Genomic DNA, 21,703 nt, shown 5'->3' with positions numbered 1-21,703 from the left:
CCCTCCGGGCACACCCGCCGGTCGCTCATCATGGTAGGAGGCGTCACCAATAGCCAATGACTCGGGGACTCTGTTCGTACCTTCCCCCGAGATCACCTCGATCTACGACTGAACCTCCTCGACCATCACCGGCTCAGCTGTTATCGAAGCTTCGACACTTTCCCTCTTCCTAGCTACTAGCAGGCAGTCGACATCTTATTCCTCCTCATTCTCATCTTGTAGCATTTGGGCTACATCAGCAGACAAAATGGAGGGATCAGTTTTCGACTTTCGAGCCCTACTTTTCTTGGGCTTTGGGGTATCTGAAGTCGAGGCCCTTCTCCTTTTCTTGTCTTTGGTCGGCTTACGGGCCTTCTCTTCACCGAGGAGAGGCAGCCTCATGACGACATTATCTCCAAGACCTGTATAAGAAGAAATCAAGTTAAAAAGAAGTATTTCACAGGAAATTATCAAACACGTACAAGGGAACTTACCATGATTTTTGGCCTCCCATCGGCCCTTAGCCAAATCGCGCCACGAGCACTCAGCATACGAGGATGTCGAAACCAGTTGTCGAACCCAACCTACAAGGTCCGGGACAGCACCAGGAAACCAGGGGAAAGTTGCACCATAAAAAAGAATATAGATGAGAAGAGGTAAAGGAAACATAACAAATAATCAAACGTTATCGGTGAAGTTCTACTTACGCTTCATGTTCCATTCTTCGGGGAATGGCATCTTCTCGGCAGAGATTTAATCGGAGGTCCTGACTTGGACAAACCGACATCCATCCTCGGTCTTTGTCCTCGTCTATGCTCGAGAATAGCACCTTCGTTGCTCGGTACTGAAGCCTTATTAGTCCGCCCAGATAAGACTGGGGTTGTATAGCCTAATGAGATGATCGAGGGTAAAAGACATCCCCTCGATCTTGCTCGAGAAGAATCTGAGCAAAATGACAATAGGCCAAAAAGAGGGGTAGATCTGGCCTAGGGTTACCCAGTATTGGTTACCCAGTATTGGCGGCAGAAGTCGATTATGATGGGATCAACGGAACCCAGTGTGAAAGGGTAAGTATACACACTCAAAAACCCTTTCACCTGAGTGGTGATATCCTCTTCGGGGGTAGAAATTACCACCTTTTTATTCTCCCAGCAGCAATCCTTTTTCACCTTCTCCAGATCGCCTTCGGATATCGAACAGATATATCTAGACATGGGCTCGCATTGGCTAGGAACCGAAGAGGGATTTTCAACTTTAAAGTCGGAAGTAAGTTCACATAGCCCCGGGATGCACTTTTCAATACATGGCTCCACCGGTGTTTTGCCATCGGCCGGCAGCGACGAGGAGGCTTTTTCTTCTTGAGGAACAAATTTTGATGTTTTTGCCATTACTATATGAGGTTTAAGATAGAAGAAGGCGGAATTTGTTCATTAGAGATTGGCAAACGGAAACCGGCAAAGTTGATGAACTTGAAGAGAATACAAGAGGTTTTTGAGGATTAGAAGAAGTTTGAAAGTGTAAAGTTTAAGAGGATTATGAAGGTGGTCTATTTATAATGGCCACTTTGACAGTTTGAAAGCACTAGTGGCTGACCATCAACTGGCGTTAATTAATTGACCTTGGGAACTGTGCAGACGCGATCCTTCAATCACTTATGTCGCTTATATCACGGTGTTGAAGTCATAGTTGGTCGAGGTACAAAATCGAAGGCTCAGTTCGTTTCTTCTCGTTACATTCCAAGAAATGAGGGGACTATCTGTATACGGTTAAAATCGGGCCTACTCAATTTTGCTATTTGATCGAGACAAGGGAGTTGCATCGGGAATAGCCTCGTAATAAATCAGACCCGAGCTCGAGGATGAGACAGCAAGCCTAGAGGTCGAAGTGTGCGTTGAGACCGACGCCAGCAACAATCAAGACCAAGTATGACCGACTTCGAGGGCATCATAATAACGGAATGGCGAGATATCAGTAACCGGTCGAAGATCACGGCATGAATCTCGGAACGGATATCCAAGACTGGTCGAGGATCATGGCGTGAATCCCCGAACGAACTAAATTAGAAGCGGTTAACTAGATGTTTATACGATTTTCTTTTGTAATTAGAGACATATCATAATTAGGTTCCCTCTACTATATAAAGAGGAGTTCTAGTCATTTTTAGGGATCATGATTCACTGATAAACATATACATATATGCTTTCTTTGCCTTACTTACTGTTCATCACTGCTTGTTCCATCCTCTGCTGTTCTTATTAACTAACTTTGAGATTACCTCGAATCGAGGTCGAGGCATTGTTTGCAGACTTGTCAGATTTATTTTTGTCCAATTTATCTATTTAATTCGTTATTTATCAATTGGTGTTGGTTTAAATCACATATCCTTAAAATCACAATATAAGTTTAATTGTTACTCGATTTTCTGGGTAAGTAGTGAGGAATCCGAGTGGCTTACTAATCTATTCATTCACAAAATTTGGTACAGTATTCTGTTCAAATTGGAGAAAGAAATATGTTCAAATTGTGTGTCCTGCTTTATCAATAGACATTAATTCATAGTATCTTTTAGTAATTAATTCAATATATCTTATAAATGCCATGTGAATAGTACCGCATGATAGAACTTCTTTACACTTTTACACAAATATTTAAATTAAATATCATTTGAATGTACCACGCGGAACTCTTTAGTTTCATGTTAAAGTTCTGGCGAAAGATTTAGAGTCAAACAAACTTGACTTTCCTCTAATAGGAAAATGAGATCTTTTAATTTCTCATTATTTATATAGTGTTATTGCGAAAGGGCACCGCCAATTAGTAGAGATGATTGCTTCCATTACTATAACATAAATCACTTGTTTTTCCTGTAAGTGCTCCAAACACGATGTAGGTAAAAACCTAGAAATGTATAACTTGTCAAATATAGTGCTATGAGTCAATTATTTACTTTGACTATTTCGATTTGGGTATTACTAATAACACATAGGATGGCTCACCAAAACGTAACATAGGTGTTAAGGAGTCATCTCGACGTCTTATGACGCGAGGCACATACTAAAGATCTTCAAGAGAATTACCTGGACTACTACAATTGAAGATCAAGAAGTGTATTCTGTTGGAAGATAAGCTAAATGGCGTGGAAATGCTTCACAAGTATTTTAACGTGCTTGTAACGATGTTGGAAGATGATCCAGAGTCAATTTGGACTCAAGAGCATTCAAACATGGAGTTGAAGAGTTTGGGTATAGATTGTGGAATCCTTTTAAGAATAAGGTCATCAGAAGAAGAGACATAATCTTCCGAAAAGTGAAGTTGAAACTGTTAATGACCAGTCTAAGAGGGCCAAGAAAAAGATCGAATGGTATACTCCAGAACCTTGTCGCAGTTCCTTCTACTTCTAACCATCCCACAAGTACAAAAAGTACGATCGAGGAGGTTACCGGGCAGGGAAAGAAACCTAATGAGGTTGTTGAGCAAGGGGAACAAGTTGATGATAATGTCGAGCAAGTGGAGTACCCTATTTAAGAAGAAGAACAACTTTAACCTCTAAGGAAATCAGAAAGGCAAAGGGTAGAATTATGCAAGTACTCTTCCACAGAGTATATCTTTATCAGTGATGAGGGGCAACCAGAAAGTCTTAAGAAGTGTTATCCCATTCAGAAAAGAATTGGAACCGGTGAATGAAAGACATACAAGAAGAGATAGAATCTTTACAGAAAAATGACACGTACAAGCTGGTCGAACTTCCAAATGGTAAAAAATCACTCAGGTGAAAGTGGATCTTTAAACTCAAGAAAGATGAAAATGACAAGTTGGTCAAATATAAAGCTTGATTGATGGTAAAATACTTCAAACAGAAAAAGGTATTGATTTCGACAAAATTTTCTCACATGTTGTCAAAATAACTTCTATTCGAATAATTTTCAGCGTAGCAACTAGTCTAGATCTTGAAGTGAAGAAGTTGGACGTACTACTAAAAAATGTTAATTTCTGACCAAAATTTGTGACTGAATATTGAATGGTCGCTAATGCGACAAAATTTACGATTTTGTGTAAGGCCCCGTTAATTTCCGGCAGGTAATTTAAATTTTCGTGGTGCCGAGGTAGGATAATGTGCTCGAAGATTTTAAAAAATGAGTCGTAGTACAAACGTTTTGGGTTGTACAATGCATAGTAGAGTTGGTAGAAGAAATTACAGAAAATGATAATTTTGTGGTCCATTATGCTATAGTAGATCTGTTCTGCTGACCACAAAATGACCACATAATGAACCAGAAGCAACTCAAATTTTGAAAACTATTTTTGTTGGCCATATAATGATTTTGCTGGCTGCATAACGATTATGCTATCGCGAAATTGCATCACGGAATGGACCAGAGACTACCCAGAAATTGAAAATTATTTTGTGACAATTCTGTTGGCCGCATAATGATTCTGCTATAGCATAATGGCCGCATAATTATTCTGCTATCGCACAATGGCCACAAAATGATTCTGCTGCCCACAAAATAATTCTGCTGCCCACAGTGTAATAAAAGTCGTGATTAGAGATGTTTTGTTGTTGATAATCTATAAAGATGCTTGAAAGTAAAAGGAGAGATTTGGGGATATAAAGTGTGGCTACTGTGCAAAGAATGAAAGTTATACTTGTGGACAATAGTGCCAATGAAATGAAATGATATGTGACTTATTATGAAATAAGCCTTGATTTAACTGTTCCAAATTGACTCCGAAAATAGAATTGTCCAAAAGCTTATGTACTCAAGTCATGTCCAAACGTGGTTGCTCTAACTAATGGTATGCTTGGTAGGTATTTCCAATATATTCTGAGCCCTACATAATCATGAGTTGAAATTGTGTATTGCCCTTTTGGGAAAAAGTATTTCAAGAATAAATGGTGTGTTACTCGTTTATGATTTTAACTTGTACTTCGGTTGCCAATCATTTTACTCCATTTCTTGAAAAGAAATCCATTATGTTTAAAGTCTTCATTACTAATGAACCTAAAGTTGTGATTTTCAGAATATTCTATTTGTTGATATTTATGATGATGATCCATGAAAGGAAAGAAATGAAGGTGTGGAATATGAATATGGCCATTGTGCCATGAATGAAGAATCATATGTATGGCCAAGAGAGCCAATGAAATAATGATGTTGTAAGTAGTTGAAAGTGCCAATGAGGCTATATACGGTATGAAAAGTTATGAGGTAAATGCATTTGTATTGTTGTTTCCTTTGTATGCAAATCAAAAATATTTTTGGGAGTATCGTTAGTCACCGATGAAGGGTAGCTAACAACCTAACCCCGAAACTACACGTGCCAATGTAAGAGTGATTGAGGGGTAAATCCCCGTATTGATATGATGAAATTATTCCCCTTAATTGGGATGAGATTGATATGATGATATTATTCCTCCTATTTGGGATGAGATGATTTCTAGAAAAGGGTGGTGTCGATCCACATGGGATTGTGGTGAGATGGCCTAGCCGGTCGGATCATGATCGGATGTCATGCCGCACACATGGTGGTGATTATGCTTGAGATTATGATTAAGATAATGATTGAAGTTTGTAATAGTAATTATGCTTGTAGTTGATGTCTTCGGGTGAGATGGCCTAGCCGATCGGGCCGTGATCGGACTCCATACAAAATACACGGTGGTATATCTATATCGTTACTAAAGATCTCCCAATTAAAAATGATATTATCTTCATATTTTGAAAATTGTTACTCTCTCCGTTCCAATTTATGTGAACATGTTTGACTGCGCACTGAGTTTAAGAAAAAATAAAGACTTTTGGAATTTGTGGTCCTAAACAATTCAAAAAGGGGTCCAGAGTGTTTGTGTGGTTATAAAAACTTCTCATTAAGGGTAGAATTGTAAGTTTAAGCAAAATTATTTCCAAATTTAGAAAAGGGTCATTCTTTTTGGAACGGACCAAAAAGGAAATAGGTTCACATAAACTGGAACAGAGGTAGTATGTTTTAACTTGGCATTTGGATATTATTGATCGTTGCTTGTTGTTTCCATGGTTTTTCCTTTCTTATATTGGCATTCTATTTTGAAAGAGTACATTTAGCTTTACATACTAGTTCTATTCCATATGTACTAACGTCCATTTTGCCGGGGGCGCTGCATCTTCAATGGATGCAGGTGGTTCAGCAAGGGGCAGCTTTGGTCCTCGTTAGCAGTTACTCCCTATTCAGTAGGTTTTGGTGAACCCTACTTTATTCCGGGCCTGATGTCACTTGATGTTATACTTTGTGTTTTGAGGTATAGCCGGGGACTTGTTGCCGACACTTCCATACTACTCTTCTATTCTACTTAGAGGCTTCGCAGACAGGTTGGGGATGGTGTTTGATGTTGGGAATTGAACTATAAGTGTTGGTATTTGGCAAACATATTTTTCATTATCTATAAACTTATAATATTTTGAAAATCGTAAATGAATTTCTTTTGAGTAATGGGAAAAGAATGGGGAACATTACACTCTCCTCATGTATATCTCTTCATATTGATTTTATATTGTTCATGGGTAACATTGGATAGATGGCATCAAGTAGGCTTGCTCAATCGGGTTATCTTGGTTGGAGCGCCGGTCGCGCTCCCCGAGGTCGGGGCGTGACATGCAGTAGTCAAAAAATAATTATAATTTTATTACTTATTTTTCTAAAATAATATTGACTGCTATTCCGACTAAAACAGTGAGAAAATAATACGGGAATTTCCCGCCTTCACATTTGTGACCGATCGAACCTCGTTGTACCTATTTATAGTAAACCTATGGGGGTTGAAGGTTTAAACATGTCAAAGAAGAAGCATCATCCCATGATCAAACATATTGCGTAGGAAAGTTTATGGTCATATTCATGCTAGCACATCTTAGAGTAATTATTAAAGGTCACCAAAGGTTTAGTTTGGGTGGTCACAGTAGGGATTTAGAGTGGAAGAAAGTGAACAGGTTATTCTCAGAATTTTCTCCATGAAGATATTTTGTGAATTGCTAATAAAGGTAAAATATGTGTAGTCACATTAGGCCTTACGAAATCTTGAAGGAAATATGCCAAACAATGAGTATGATATTTCCCCATCATTGTCCTCCATGTACCCGGTGTTTCATGTGTCTATGCCTAAGAACCCTTTGTCTATCGTTCCGGTGAAATCTAGTGAATGTGAAGTTATTGGATAATTTTCCAATGAGAGGTGCTTAATTGTCATCCTTGTTAGATAAGTCCGAAAGTTGAGATTGCCTCCGTCGAGTGTTATGGCAAATTCTGTGAGTCGATGAGGCCACCTCGAAGGCCGAAAGTGTTAAGGAAAGAAAATATTCTAACTTGCTTGTATAGTTAAATGATTGTGGATCGAAAGGTACTTTCTATGTGTTATGATTTAAATATGTGCAGCTCATGTTCAAATATCACTTTTGATAATATAATGCCTGTAATCTTGAGATTAGTATTGGTGATATATATTGTGATGCTTTGTCGAGTTGTGTATGTGTTGTTAGGAGTGGTTTTTGGTCATTCTCATGCAGGTGGATAGACCCAATTACAGAGGAGACTCTCTCGAAATTTATAAAAAATTTGGGAGTTAGTCAAATTTGGGAGCTTGAGATGTGTGAGAGAAGAGATGTGTTATGTTAGGTGTTTGGGGCGGATTTTACTCCTCATTCGAGGACGAATGATCCAAAGTGGGGGAGGATGTAAAGCCCCATAAATTTTCGGCAGGTAATTTAAAGTTTCGTGGTGCTGAGCTAGGCTAATGTGTTTGAAGATTTTAGAAAACGGGTCGTGGTACAAATGTTTTGGGTTGTACAATATATAGTAGAGTTGGTAGAAGAAATTGCAGAAAATGATGATTTTGTGGTCCATTATACTATAGCGGATATGTTATGCTGACCACAAAATGACCACATAATAAACCAGAAGTAACTCAAATTTTGAAAACTACTTTTGCTGGCCATATAATGATTTTGCTGCCGAATAATAATTATGCTATCGCGGAATGGACCGGAGGCTACCCATAAGTTGAAAATCATTTTTTGGCAATTCTGCTGGCCGCATAATGATTCTGCTATCGCATAATGATCGCATAATTATTCTGCTATCGTATAATGGCCACAAAATGATTCTACTGCCCATATAATCGATTCTGCTGCCCACATAACGATTCTGCTTCCACATAATTGCACCACATAATTCATTTCAGGGGTCATTTTTGGAAAATTTCTTATCCGACCCTATTTTGATATAAGGCCTTAAGGGGTCATTTTACAAGGTAAAATCTGATTTTTTTTTAGAGAGAGGATAGAGCTATTTTAGAGAGAGAGAAGGAGAAGACCTAGCATGCTAATCATCCATTCTTGCCCTAATCTTCAAGAATCAAGGAAGCCAATCACATAATCTTCATCTAAGAGGTAAGGTTCTACTCCCTAGCTCTAAATTTCGGGATTTGGACTAAAAGTAGGTCATGAGAAGTATGATTCTTAGGTGTGGGAGGTACTCTTTGTGCATGAATGTACCCATAAGGCTAGTAGGGAGGTTATCGAACTAAATTGGTTGAATGATTTATTGTGAGATGAAAGGATTCCACCATAGAAACCTTGTAGTGTAATTTGCACACCTAGTGCTTGATAAAATGCCTAAGTGAGCTGAAACCATGAATCTCTCCATAATTATGGTTCAATTTTGTTATATCTCTAGTTGATTGGAACTGCTAGAAGTGTTTAGACGTTGTGGTAATCTAAGAGAAGCTCAAGCAAGGTATGTTGGCTAAACTTCTCTCCTAGAATTGAATCCAATGATGTTCTTGTAAGTCCCGAATTATTCATTATAAATTGACTATTCCGAATAAGCTTTGTGTCGAAAGGTATATGTTCAAAATTTGTTCCGAATGATCTTGTCATATTATGATATCATACGAGAATGTGTTCAAGTATGGGATGTGTGTTAAGATGTTATGACTTCAAGTCCTGTTTCGAATGAAGGATATTATGCCAAAATTGTGTGAGAAATCTGGATGTGCTTAAGACTCTTAATTACTCATGCGTGTAATAAAAGTCGTGATTAGAGATGTTTTGTTGTTGATAATCTATAAAGATGCTTGAAAATAAAAGGAGAGATTTGGGGATATAAAGTGTGGCCACTGTGCAAAGAATGAAAGTTATACTTGTGGACAATAGTGCCAATGAAATAAAATGATGTGTGACTTATTATGAAATAAGCCTTGATTTAACTGTTCCAAATTGACTCCGAAAATAGAATTGTCCAAAAGCTTATGTACTCAAGTCATGTCCAAACGTGGTTGCTCTAACTAATGGTATGCTTGGTAGGTATTTCCAATATATTCTGAGCCCTACATAATCATGAGTTGAAATTGTGTATTGCCCTTTTGGAAAAAAGTATTTCAAGAATAAATGGTGTGTTACTCGTTTATGATTTTAACTTGTACTTCGGTTGCCAATCATTTTACTCCATTTCTTGAAAAGAAATCCATTGTGTTTAAAGTTTTCATTACTAATGAACTTAAAGTTGTGATTTTCAGAATATTCTATTTGTTGATATTTATGATGATGATCCATGAAAGGAAAGAAATGAAGGTGTGGAATATGAATATGGCCATTGTGCCATGAATGAAGAATCATATGTATGGCCAAGAGAGCCAATGAAATAATGATGTTGTAAGTAGTTGAAAGTGCCAATGAGGCTATATACGGTATGAAAAGTTATGAGGTAAATGCATTTGTATTGTTGTTTCCTTTGTATGCAAATCAAAAATATTTTTGGGAGTATCGTTAGTCACCGATGAAGGGTAGCTAACAACCTAACCCCGAAACTACACGTGCCAATGTAAGAGTGATTGAGGGGTAAATCCCCGTATTGATATGATGAAATTATTCCCCTTAATTGGGATGAGATTGATATGATGATATTATTCCTCCTATTTGGGATGAGATGATTTCTAGAAAAGGGTGGTGTCGATCCACATGGGATTGTGGTGAGATGGCCTAGTCGGTCGGATCATGATCGGACGTCATGCCGCACACATGGTGGTGATTATGCTTGAGATTATGATTAAGATAATGATTGAAGTTTGTAATAGTAATTATGCTTGTAGTTGATGTCTTCGGGTGAGATGGCCTAGCCGATCGGGCCGTGATCGGACTCCATACAAAATACACGGTGGTATATCTATATCGTTACTAAAGATCTCCCAACCAAAAATGATATTATCTTCATATTTTGAAAATTGTTACTCCCTCCGTTCTAATTTATGTGAACATGTTTGACTGCGCACTGAGTTTAAGAAAAAATAAAGACTTTTGGAATTTGTGGTCCTAAACAATTCAAAAAGGGGCTCAGAGTATTTGTGTGGTTATAAAAACTTCTCATTAAGGGTAGAATTGTAAGTTTAAGCAAAATTATTTCCAAATTTAGAAAAGGGTCATTCTTTTTGGAACGGACCAAAAAGGAAATAGGTTCACATAAACTGGAACGGAGGTAGTATGTTTTAACTTGGCATTTGGATATTATTGATCGTTGCTTGTTGTTTCCATGGTTTTTCCTTTCTTATATTGGCATTCTATTTTGAAAGAGTACATTTAGCTTTACATACTAGTTCTATTCCATATGTACTAACGTCCATTTTGCCGGGGGCACTGCATCTTCAATGGATGCAGGTGGTTCAACAACGGGCAGCTTTGGTCCTCATTAGCAGTTACTGCCTATTCAGTAGGTTTTGGTGAACCCTACTTTATTCCGGGCCTGATGTCACTTGATGTTATACTTTGTGTTTTGAGGTATAGCCGGGGACTTGTTGCCGACACTTCCATACTACTCTTCTATTCTACTTAGAGACTTCGCAGACAGGTTGGGGATGGTGTTTGATGTTGAGAATTGAACTATAAGTGTTGGTATTTGGCAAACATATTTTTCATTATCTATAAACTTATAATATTTTAAAAATCGTAAATGAATTTCTTTTGAGTAATGGGAAAAGAATGGGGAACATTACACTCTCCTCATGTATATCTCTTCATATTGATTTTATATTGTTCATGGGTAACATTGGATAGATGGCATCAAGTAGGCTTGCTCAACCGGGTTATCTCGGTTGGAGCGCTGGTCGCGCTCCCCGAGGTCGGGGCGTGACATGCAGTAGTCAAAAAATAATTATAATTTTATTACTTATTTTCCTAAAATAATATTGACTGCTATTCCGACTAAAACAGTGAGAAAATAATACGGGAATTTCCCGCCTTCACATTTGTGACCGATTCATTCGCGAAGTGAAAAGTCAAAAAAATATGTTGACCAAATAAATTGACTGCGTGAGTCAGATATATATATATATATATATATATATATATATATATATATATATATAATACTTTGCTACAGTAGTAGTCGGAAACCCTAATTAAAAATTAGAGAACAGATCCTTATTTCCCCAATTTTTTTTCGCAACTCTCTCTCTCTCTATCTATATTTGTCCTCTCTACTTTCTATTCCACTCACCTATCGACTGACAATGGAAAACTGTGGTTAATAACGGCGACAAACGGTAGTTGACGACGACGGGCATCAGTACACAGATCTATGAAATCCCCTCTTCTCGGTTAGTTTCTCTCATTCTTATAACCTAAAAATTTTGTGGGTTTAGTCATCTAGTAATGATTCGAATTTTTTAACAATAATTTCACTTTCAATGGTATTTATTAGTTAAATAAGTAAAAAATATTATGTAATTTTATTTCATTAATAGCTATTTTGCTGAAGGTTTGATGTATTCGATATAATTCGGTTTGGCTTTCATGGGATAAATATCTGTCAGAAAAACACAAAACTATACCAGTTAGAGAGTAAAAACTTTAATTTTTAGCAATTTGATTTGATCCAAGAACAAAAATAACCAAAAATTCTCAATTCAATTCACCAACTGTTTTTCCCTCCTCGATATTTTTCGTTCTTTTCCTCTTTAGTAGTTACCTTAAATTATTCGTTTACTTATTTTTTTGCCTCAAAGAGAAAAATATTAAGATTTAAAAAGAAAATAAATCATACAGATCCATCTGGTTTATATGAATAATGTTCTGATTTATAGGAATAATGTTTGTTAGCCTCGTATCATTTAATTGAGTCGTAGTCATTTAATCGGGCCACCTTACAGAAGAAAATAAGCAAACAACAAGGGAGACAAAGAACAAAAACAAGCTTTACTTCTGAGGTCTTAAAGTTAGTGCCTGCCCCGATTATTTGGACTCCTCTTCGTAGTAGTATAACACGTAAACCTTTTCCTAAACACACACACAACTTTGTAAAGGTTAAACCTATAAGATTCCTAACTGCCAACTTCATTATTTTACAGGGAGTTGGACACTAGTTGAATGAGTCTGATACACACTTACTTTCACTTACTCTTGTAGTGTTTGTAGATTCAAAGAGTGCTTGTAGATGTATGGATCTGTTTAATACACACTTACATGGTAGCCTTAGATTAATTAATACTTCCTCAATCTATATTTAACAATATTTCAATAACAATTAAAGCTTACCACTTCTCTAATTGTCGTTGATACATGAAACAGAATCTTCAAATCATCATGATCAACTCCACACACTATCCTTATCTGCATAATTTATAATGAAAGGAACATATCTCTTTCAGCAAAACTAAGTTCACATCTCCTAAATTATACTTTAAAATTTATCTTAACAAGGAAAAAGTTACAATCTTGAACAATTGGCATAAATATAGAAGAGACAGACAAAACAATCTTGAACATTATTATTGTTGTAAGAGAGAAATAATGGAGACGAATGGGCGAGTATGGCAAATTTTGACAAGTTCCAAAGTTTAATGGAGAAACTTATGAGCATACCTCAATTTGGTCCTCAGAATGTCGAGGATGACGAGGATGATGAGCTTTAATTTGTTGTGATGTTTAAGACATTATTGTTTGTTGTAGTTGGATGTTTAGACTTGGTAAATGTCTAGACTTGATTGAATGGTGATGATTGGCTAAAAATTCATGTTTTTGCATGTAATATTCCTTGCATTATTCCTCGATCTTGTTAACTGTGGTATGGATATTTGTGACTCGAGCTTAATAATGGTATTTATATATGTAGGAGTCAATTGAAAGTGATTTAGAAAGTTTTCATGCAAAGTAAAGTACAAACGGAAGAACTTGGAGGAAGTATAAGTTTGGTGCCCAGGTCCCGAATAGCGAAGCGGGGTTCACTTCGCCAGATCGGGACCAGAGCAGAAGAAACCAGAAAAGTCCCGGACAGCGAAGCGAGATTCACTTCGCCAAATCCGGATCGGAGCAGAAAAAATCAGCTTCTCCAACCCGAATTAGGAGAAGCCCAATTCGCCCCATACAAACCCTAGTCGCTATAAATAAATCAAAAAATGTGCTTTTGAGGGAGAGTCGCTACTTTGGAATGAGAGAAGACTTTGGGGACATTATTTGGAGGCAAGAACATCACGTGGAACAACTATTAGAGGAGAAAATCATCGAGTTCTTCATTCCTTCATTTTTTCTTTGTAATTTGTTTATGCAAAATACTTGAAAAATTATTACTACGAATATGAGTGGCTAAGCAATCTCGTTTCTAGGGTTGTGGTTGACATGATTATTAACGTTTATTAATTACATCTTAGTTAATTCAAATTATCATCTTGTGGTTGTTTCTTTAATTCTAGTTTTAACTTATGAATTATTGTAGCTACCAACTTACCCTACTATCTATGCTATTGCTTGAAAAAGCCCGGTTTAGATTATAGTAGAATTAAAGAAAGTTTATTTCTGAACTCGTGGCTCGGGGAACAATTTCACGGTTAGGATAGGAATAAACCTAACAGTTTTGCTTAGTTGAATATTGTATTATATTCGTTCAATATAGACTCAATACCATAGGAATATATAATTGATATATTGTGGATATGCGAGTAGTATTGTGGGAACATACTATTAATATAAACAATCTGATCAATTAGCAACCACTGATAATCTTGATTAACAAGTGTGGTTATTGAACTTAATAGGATTGATAAATCGACCACAACCCTGGAATCTTCATCTCCTCTAAGTAAAATCCAAAAACACACATTTGCATCCTTGATAAATTAGCTAATTACTTGTTCAATATTTGCAAAAGTAGTTTAGTAGAAAAATAATATTTTTAATTATCTTGGACAGTTAATTAATTTTAGTTAGCTTAAGTAACAATTAATCTAAATCTTTGTGGGCTCGGCATCTGACTTTCGAGTCACTTTATTACTTGACGGCCACATAAATTTATGTTTACTTGGGAAACCAACAAATGTTGTAACTTGTGTTTGGATGTTTTAGTTAGTTTATATTTTCTTTAGTTTACATTTTATGGGTTTGATTAGTTGAAATGGTGGATTAATTGGTTGGAATGGTGGCTTGATTGGCTGGAATGGTGGATCGATTCGTTGGTTGCTATATTTTTTAATTGGGAGGTGATGTGGCTTTAAAACAACTGAAATTTGGCAAATACTTTCCAGTTTTCCGACCACAGTAGTTGCCAAATGCTCAAAAATTTCCCAGATTCAAGAACATTTGCGACCGCTGTAGTGGAAAAAGTAAATAAATAAATAAATAATATTAAAATAAATTTACGACTGTTGTAGCGGGAAAAGTAAATAAATAAATAATATTAAAATTGATTTGCGATTGCAGTAGTTGGAAATTTAAATAATAAATAATAATGGATTAAATTTGCTACGACAGTAATGGGAAAACTAAAATAAATAAAAATACATTATAATATTTGCGACCACTCTAGTGGAAAAAATTAAATTAAATTATAATTATTTACAATATTTGCGACCGAAGTAGTTGGAAAGATTATATAAAAATAAAATTTTAATTATATTATTTGCGACCGCGTTAGTCACACAGTTGACAACTGATCATGCCACTAGGCATTTGATTAAGGCATTTCACAATGATCTGAACACTTTGTTCGCCCGGTTCACTAAGTTGTTGGCTTACCAAGCACTTGCAGATAGGGCGGTAAAATAGAAGTCTCACTACTAGCTTTTAGTCTTTAATTAGTCATTTTTATATTTTGACTTTCCGACAGCCGTAGTCGCAAATTATAGATGGAATCAGTCGCAAACTATTTCAGACCAGCTATTTTGCGACCATATTATTTCAGTCTGAATGTAGTCGGAAACCAACATTTTTTTACTGTATTCCGACCGTTTTGACAGTTGAAAAATAGCCATTTTCTAGTAGTGACGTAAATATTATATTTTTCATGGAGAATTGTAATAGGAGATCCATATGGAGATGCAAACAAGGATTTGAAGTAGCTAAAAGGAAACGCATGGTATGCATATTGAATTAAAGTCTTCATGGATTGAAGCAGGCGGCAATGTAGTGATACAAGAAGTTTGATCCATTCATGAAAAATCAAACTTACATAAAGACCTATTTGAATTCATGTGTGTACTTTAAAAAATTTTCTGACAACTTTATTATTTTGTTGTTGTATGTGGATAATATGTTCGTTGTAGGATAAGAGAAGGAGGTGATTATAAAGTTGAAGGGAGATTTGTCCAAGTCACTTGATATGAAGGACTTGGGCTCAACACAAAAATTCTGAGAATGAAGATTGTTCGAGATAGAAAAAGCTGAAAGTTGTGGATATCTCAAAAGAAATACATTAAACATGTATTGGAATGCTTCAATATGAATAGTACTAAGCCAATCAGTACACCTCTTTCTAGTCATCTAAAATTAAGCAAGAAGATGTGTCTTACAACAAAGGAGGAGAAAGAGATCCTGGCCAGAGTTCCTTATTCTTCAGCTGTCGAAAGTTTAATATATGCAATATATAGTATAAATTTGACCAGATATTGCTCACGCAGTCGGTGTTGTCAGCAAATCTCTTGGAAATGCCAAAAAAGAATACCTAAAAGCAGTCAAGTGGATACTCAGGTACCTAAGAGGTACCTCAGAAGACTACTTGTGTTTTGGAGGATCTCATCCAATCATGAAGGGTTATACAAATGTTGATATGGCAAGTGACCTTGATAATAGAAAATTCATTACTGAATATTTGTTTACTTTTTCAAGGGGAGCTATATTATGGCAATCGAGGTTTTAGAAGTGTGTCGTACTCTCTACAACTGAAGCAGAGTACATTGCCGCTGTTGAAACTGTCAAGGAGATGCTATGGCTGAAACAGTTCCTTCAAGAGCTTGGCTTGCATCAGAAGGAGTATGCCGTTTATTGTGACAGTCAAAGTGCAATAGACTTGAGCAAGAACTTCATGTATCATACAAGAACCAAATGCATCAACGCTAGTTATCACTGGATTCGAGAAATGGTAAAGAGTGAATCTCTACAAGTCCGAAAAATTTTCACAAATGAGAATCCTGCAGATATGCTGATCAAGGTAACAAGAGACAAGTTCAAGTTATACTAAGAACTTTGTTAGTATGCGTTCAAACTAGAAGTGAGATGTTACCTCCTTTAGGAGAATATGTGTGTGGGGGGGAGGGGGGATGTTGATGAGGTCCATACTCCTATATAAAAAATTGTTATAGGTACCAAATCTCTTTTGGATAAAACGGTTTTGGTGGTGGAAAAGCAAGCAGAAACCAATTCTGATTGATTAGCTTGGCCAACAACTTTGGCTATAACTAGATACGCTTCTTTCTTCATTCAATACACCATGTTAGAGAGAAATATATCTGAGAGTTAGATCGCAATGTGAGGTATTTATAGACAGTGTAGTTTATGGGAAAAAATAAAAAGTGTAAGCGATATTATAGTGAGGTGAAAATTTCAAAAGAGGGTTATTTCTTTTGAGTGTGTAGTTATTCCTGGAATATTTTACTCGAAACTACGGAGTATAAAATTCCTTATTGTAATAGATTACTTTGTTCCTCTCGGACTCATGGTATTTTTCCTTATTTAGAAAGATTTTCACGTAAAAATCTTTTTGTTCTTGTTATTCATGTTGATTACCGTATCTCGATATTATATTATTATTCTATTATTATTACCCTGAATATTATTTTTTATGGGGTATTTATTACCAACAGGAACTCAACAACTTCATCCAAGGATTCTCTTTTTTCATCAGGCACCTCTGACTTTAAGGCTTAAGCGTTATCTGCACCAACCACAACCACCAGCTTTTGTATAAGTGCTCATATAAAAAATAATGTGCTATTTGTATATCATGCTTCTTTATAATTTAAGAAAATAATATTTTTAAATATTTAATGTATAAAAGACAGATTTTTTACGTGTAAAAATAAATATCTCATGTGTAAAAAAGAAAAGATAGGGTCATAAAACTAAAAACAAGTTCGTAAAAAACTACATTACCAATTGACCCATGACATTTGAACAAAAAGCGGAAAAAATGAACAACTTATCTAAGTCCTTAATTAGGTACAGGGGCGGCTCAAGGATATGCGGGGCCTAAGACCAAAGTTTAATATGGGGCCTAAATTTTTAAAAGATAGTTATAACATACATTTTATTTGAAATATATTCTTCTAATTTTTTGAAATACAAAGTTGTTAATAATCTTTTTTATAATCGATTTTCTCTAATTATCTTTATTCAATTGATAATATAGCCAGCTCATTTAATTTTTCTTGAGATATTGTTGATATTAGATACTCCCTCCGTTTTAATGTATGTGAACCTGTTTGACTGGGCACGGAGTTTAAGAAAAATTGAAGACATTTAGAATTTGTGGTCCTAAACAAGTCAAAAAAGGGCTCAGAGTATTTGTGTGGTTATAAAAGCTTCTCATTAAGGGTAGAAGTGTAAGTTTGAGATAAATTATTTCCAAATTTAGAAATGGGTCATTCTTTTTAGAACGGACCAAAAAGGAAATAATTTCACATAAACTGGAACGGAGCGAGTAATATCTTATAAAGCAATAGAAGTATAGAATTATTGGAAGCTTAAAAGTATTGTTGAACAGTGGAGCTAATGAAATCTTGTAGAAAGAAAGTGAGTAATGAAATATTGGAAAAAGAAGGTGAGTAAGAATATTAAAGAGAAAGATAAAAAATATATAGGGGTTTCTGAAATATAAAGAGAGTGGAGAAAAGAAAGATTGACCTGGACATATTAAGAAAGAGAGAGTGAATTTTTGTATACATTATCTAATGAAGGAGTAAAACTGAAACGTTGCGAAAACTATTCATCTATCCATTTTTAAATATGTCAAATTATTACTTTATTTACATATCTAAAGAGCTCTATTTCCTTTTATAGTAAAAACTCTAATTTTGTATTAAAAAGTACTAAATATTATTTTTTAAATACCTATTAACCTTTTTTTTTTTAAATGGGGCCCCCTAAATTTGGGGGCCTCAAGTCACATGCCTTACCCCTCATTAGGTTAGAGCCGGCCCTGATTAGGTATCATTCGTGAAATTTATCGGTCCTTGTAAAGTTGTAACTCTTCCGACGATATGAAATTCATTAGCCGGTTGAGAGTGTAAATATATTTGATGTTGCTTGCAGTTTTGCAATTCATTAGCCAAGAAGTACTTTCGGAAATTTCTTCTTTTGAGTGGCTGGTTGATAATAAAATAGATATGCATGAGATGTGCTTTTGTTAAAGAGAACAATTACGGGTAAGTATAGTAGGTGAGTTGCTTTCCCAATTAATTTGCCTATAATCTTATTTCTTACCCTAATTTAGCCTATTTGTATAAATTTGAATTTTTTTCCACTTATTAACAGGGTACTAATTTGAGAGTGATATTTATCACCACATATTTAAATATTATTGGATGAATTAAAGTAGAAATTTAAAACTTATTTGTTGGAGTTTTTAAAAGCTAGAAAACTCATAAATAAGTTTTGTGATTTGTTAAAGTTTTTGGCAAATTCATGATTGGGTTGGGGGTGTTATTTGGAAGTTGTGGTTGGAAAGCTATTTGGTGAAAGTTTGAGCTATTTAATGCAGTTTTTCATGAGTTGAATTTGTAAGAAACGAAATCTGATTTTTGTGTATACAATATACAATAATAACTTAATAAGTATATAATATTATTTACTGGGTGTATAAACACCGTTAAAATTAAGCTATGCACTGTAAAACTGTACTTTTGTGCCAGCGAAAAAAAAAAGGAAGAATTAGGATGAAATCATGACGCAGAGGAATTAAAGTTGCTGTTTATTGTTACTATTTTTTCTTACATAATCACGAAGCAGAATTTCAGGGGACTAGAGTCGAGATGTGAACAAAGAAAAGTGACACTATATATGCTATTGCAGTACTTAAAGTATGTGAAAATACTTCATCTAATTATGCACATACAAATTATACACTGCCTTGCTACAAAATCACAAGAACATATTTGAATACAATTTAAAACCATAACAATTAAACTTGTCAACATAAAAGTATCATATAATCTTCAATTTTGCCACGAGTTGCGACAGTGATCATGAGGCGTCCATTGAAACGTCAAAGTGTCATTTGTAGTGGCACTCATAAACCTCTTCCAATCATGAATCACTGCTATCAAATCAGCCATTTTAGCACTAATTCTTCTGCAACAGTTGGAGTGAACAGTCACAACGGCCCTAACATCCTTACTGTTTTGACAAAACCCGCTGAAATAAACAGTGTCTAAGAACCTCACTTTAAGGCCTAAGTTTCGAAATTCTCCTCCGCGCATTAGGTTTTGCAGAACGTCTTGTTCTTTTAATCCAGTAGAATTGTCTTTCTTCGCGTACCACGCATCAAACAATGAAATGGTTTTGTTGTTTGATCTGATCATGTAAAAGCCTGTGTTAATGAGATTGGCTTCGGACCATTGGTTGCCGTTGAAATTGTCTGTACTGATCTGCAAGTCTATGGTTTTGTTGTGGCTCAACTTTGGGAATGGATTTCTTAGCCATAACACATCAGTGTCCTGTTCACCACGAAAGAAATATAGTCAGCTAATTGAGTTTTGCAAATATAGTTTCAATGAACAATAACTTTATTTACACAACATAGGATTGTGTTAATATAATTAAGTGAAAGCTAATTAAATTGGGAAAAACTATGTTAGTTTAGTCATGACAATCAAGTGAAAGCTTTCTCTCACCGAGAACACATAAGACAAGCGCTAACATTAATACACCAACAATATGAAAGAACTAATGTAACTTATACTCCCTCCGGTCCACTTTAATTGATTTTTGGCTATTTTCACACATATGAAGAAATTCACCTTTTAGCACTGATTAACAATAAAATTGACCATATTAACCTTATTTTTTTATTAGAACTATAACAAATACTCCAACTTTGGAAAAAAAGAAGTTTATTGTACTTAATTTTTCACGTACTAATCTTACTTTTTATGATGTGTAGTTATGAGACAAAAGTGTTATTTATAATAACTTAAATGCAAAGAAAAATGAATGTTGTTAGGTGTAGTTTTCAACCAAAAAGCCGTCCAATTTCCGATGTATATATAGTGAGGCATACGTACCGTGAAGATGAAGTTATAACCACGTTTTAGAACGTCGCCTAAGAACCGGGTTCTTCGCCACATCATCTTTATAAAATCTTCAGACATATACAATTTCTCTCCGATGAAATCAACACCGTCCGTTTGGAGCTTATAGCAATGGAGTCCAAGAAACTTGCACCTTCTGTACGACGTTTGATCCATCGCAACGATCAAAAGGTGTTTGATTAATTTCGCAGTGCCTTTTCCTAGCCAAAAACCATCTAAGAAAATATCTAGCATCGGCTTATCTCCCTCCACGTATGCTTTATTTACAATTGCAATAATTACCGTCTTGTCCTTCGTTGCAGCTCCCGCTAATGCTTCTTCTAGCTTATCTCCATATATTTTCATGTTAAACTGGAATACGTATACAAAACAAAATTAATTAGAAATTGAAAATCAGAATCAACTAAAAAATAATTAAAGAATAAAGATGATTACTTACTGTTTTTGAAGGTTGACAAACGGAGCTTCGCATAGGAAATAAAGCAAAATTACTGCTGTAATTACCAGAAGAGCTTAAGAGGAGAATAGATAATAAAACTAAAGCTAGAAGTGTATACACAATATAGTTATAGTATTCATTGATGAGATTTTTGAAATTCGTATTCTTCAAATCCATAATCTGCGCTATAGTTTTGAGGGTCGATCTTAACGAAATAGAGAGTGTTGTTAGAGGAAGAGGAAATATTTCATAAAATTGTTGAAGTGTTAAAAGGGGATGACTAGTTGTGTGACTGTTCTAAACTCCAACTAAAATTCTACTTGCTTACCATTGGTTTTGTACTTCTATTTGATTTGTTCAACTACTTAAACTAGTCGGGTATCCTAATAACCTACGAAATTCCATTCTTTGACAATTTTTTGTAAAGAATTTTCAATTTGGGTGTACTAAATAATTTATTTATTGAAATATATGTTATTTGTTTCTAAATAAAGTTCAAGATATTTAAAAAGCGTGAGAAAAGTATATACCGTGTGATAGAATTATTGCATTTTAAAAATGTTATAAAAGAATATAGAATGTTCTGTCAAATGATAAACGAACTTGACTTTCTTCTAGTAGGAAAACGATTATACAAAATATTCTATGTGGGGATTGAAAGCTTTTTCTAATTAATTATTTATATAAATATGTTTGTGTCAAAGGGCACCGCCAAGTGGTAGAGATGATTTGCTTCCATTACTAAACAT

At 35.3% G+C, this 21,703-nt stretch overlaps 1 protein-coding gene across 1 annotated transcript; it reads right to left on the bottom strand.

Moving 5' to 3' along the window:
* Positions 1–19,142: 19,142 nt before the first annotated feature.
* LOC104105895 (uncharacterized protein At1g28695-like) lies at positions 19,143–21,275 on the bottom strand. The gene is made up of 3 exons (XM_009614324.4): positions 20,955–21,275; positions 20,489–20,866; positions 19,143–19,921 (listed from the first exon to the last, which is right to left on the bottom strand). Exons 1-3 carry the CDS (start codon positions 21,129–21,131, stop codon positions 19,421–19,423), a joined length of 1,056 nt encoding a protein of 351 aa, XP_009612619.1. The 5' UTR covers positions 21,132–21,275; the 3' UTR covers positions 19,143–19,420.
* Between the last annotated feature and the right edge of the window lie 428 nt (positions 21,276–21,703).

The sequence above is a fragment of the Nicotiana tomentosiformis genome, chromosome 3 (assembly GCF_000390325.3).
Source record: "Nicotiana tomentosiformis chromosome 3, ASM39032v3, whole genome shotgun sequence".
NCBI lineage: Eukaryota > Viridiplantae > Streptophyta > Magnoliopsida > Solanales > Solanaceae > Nicotiana > Nicotiana tomentosiformis.
The sequence above is the reverse complement of the archived record's forward strand: the minus strand, read 5'-3'. Positions and strand labels throughout refer to the sequence as shown.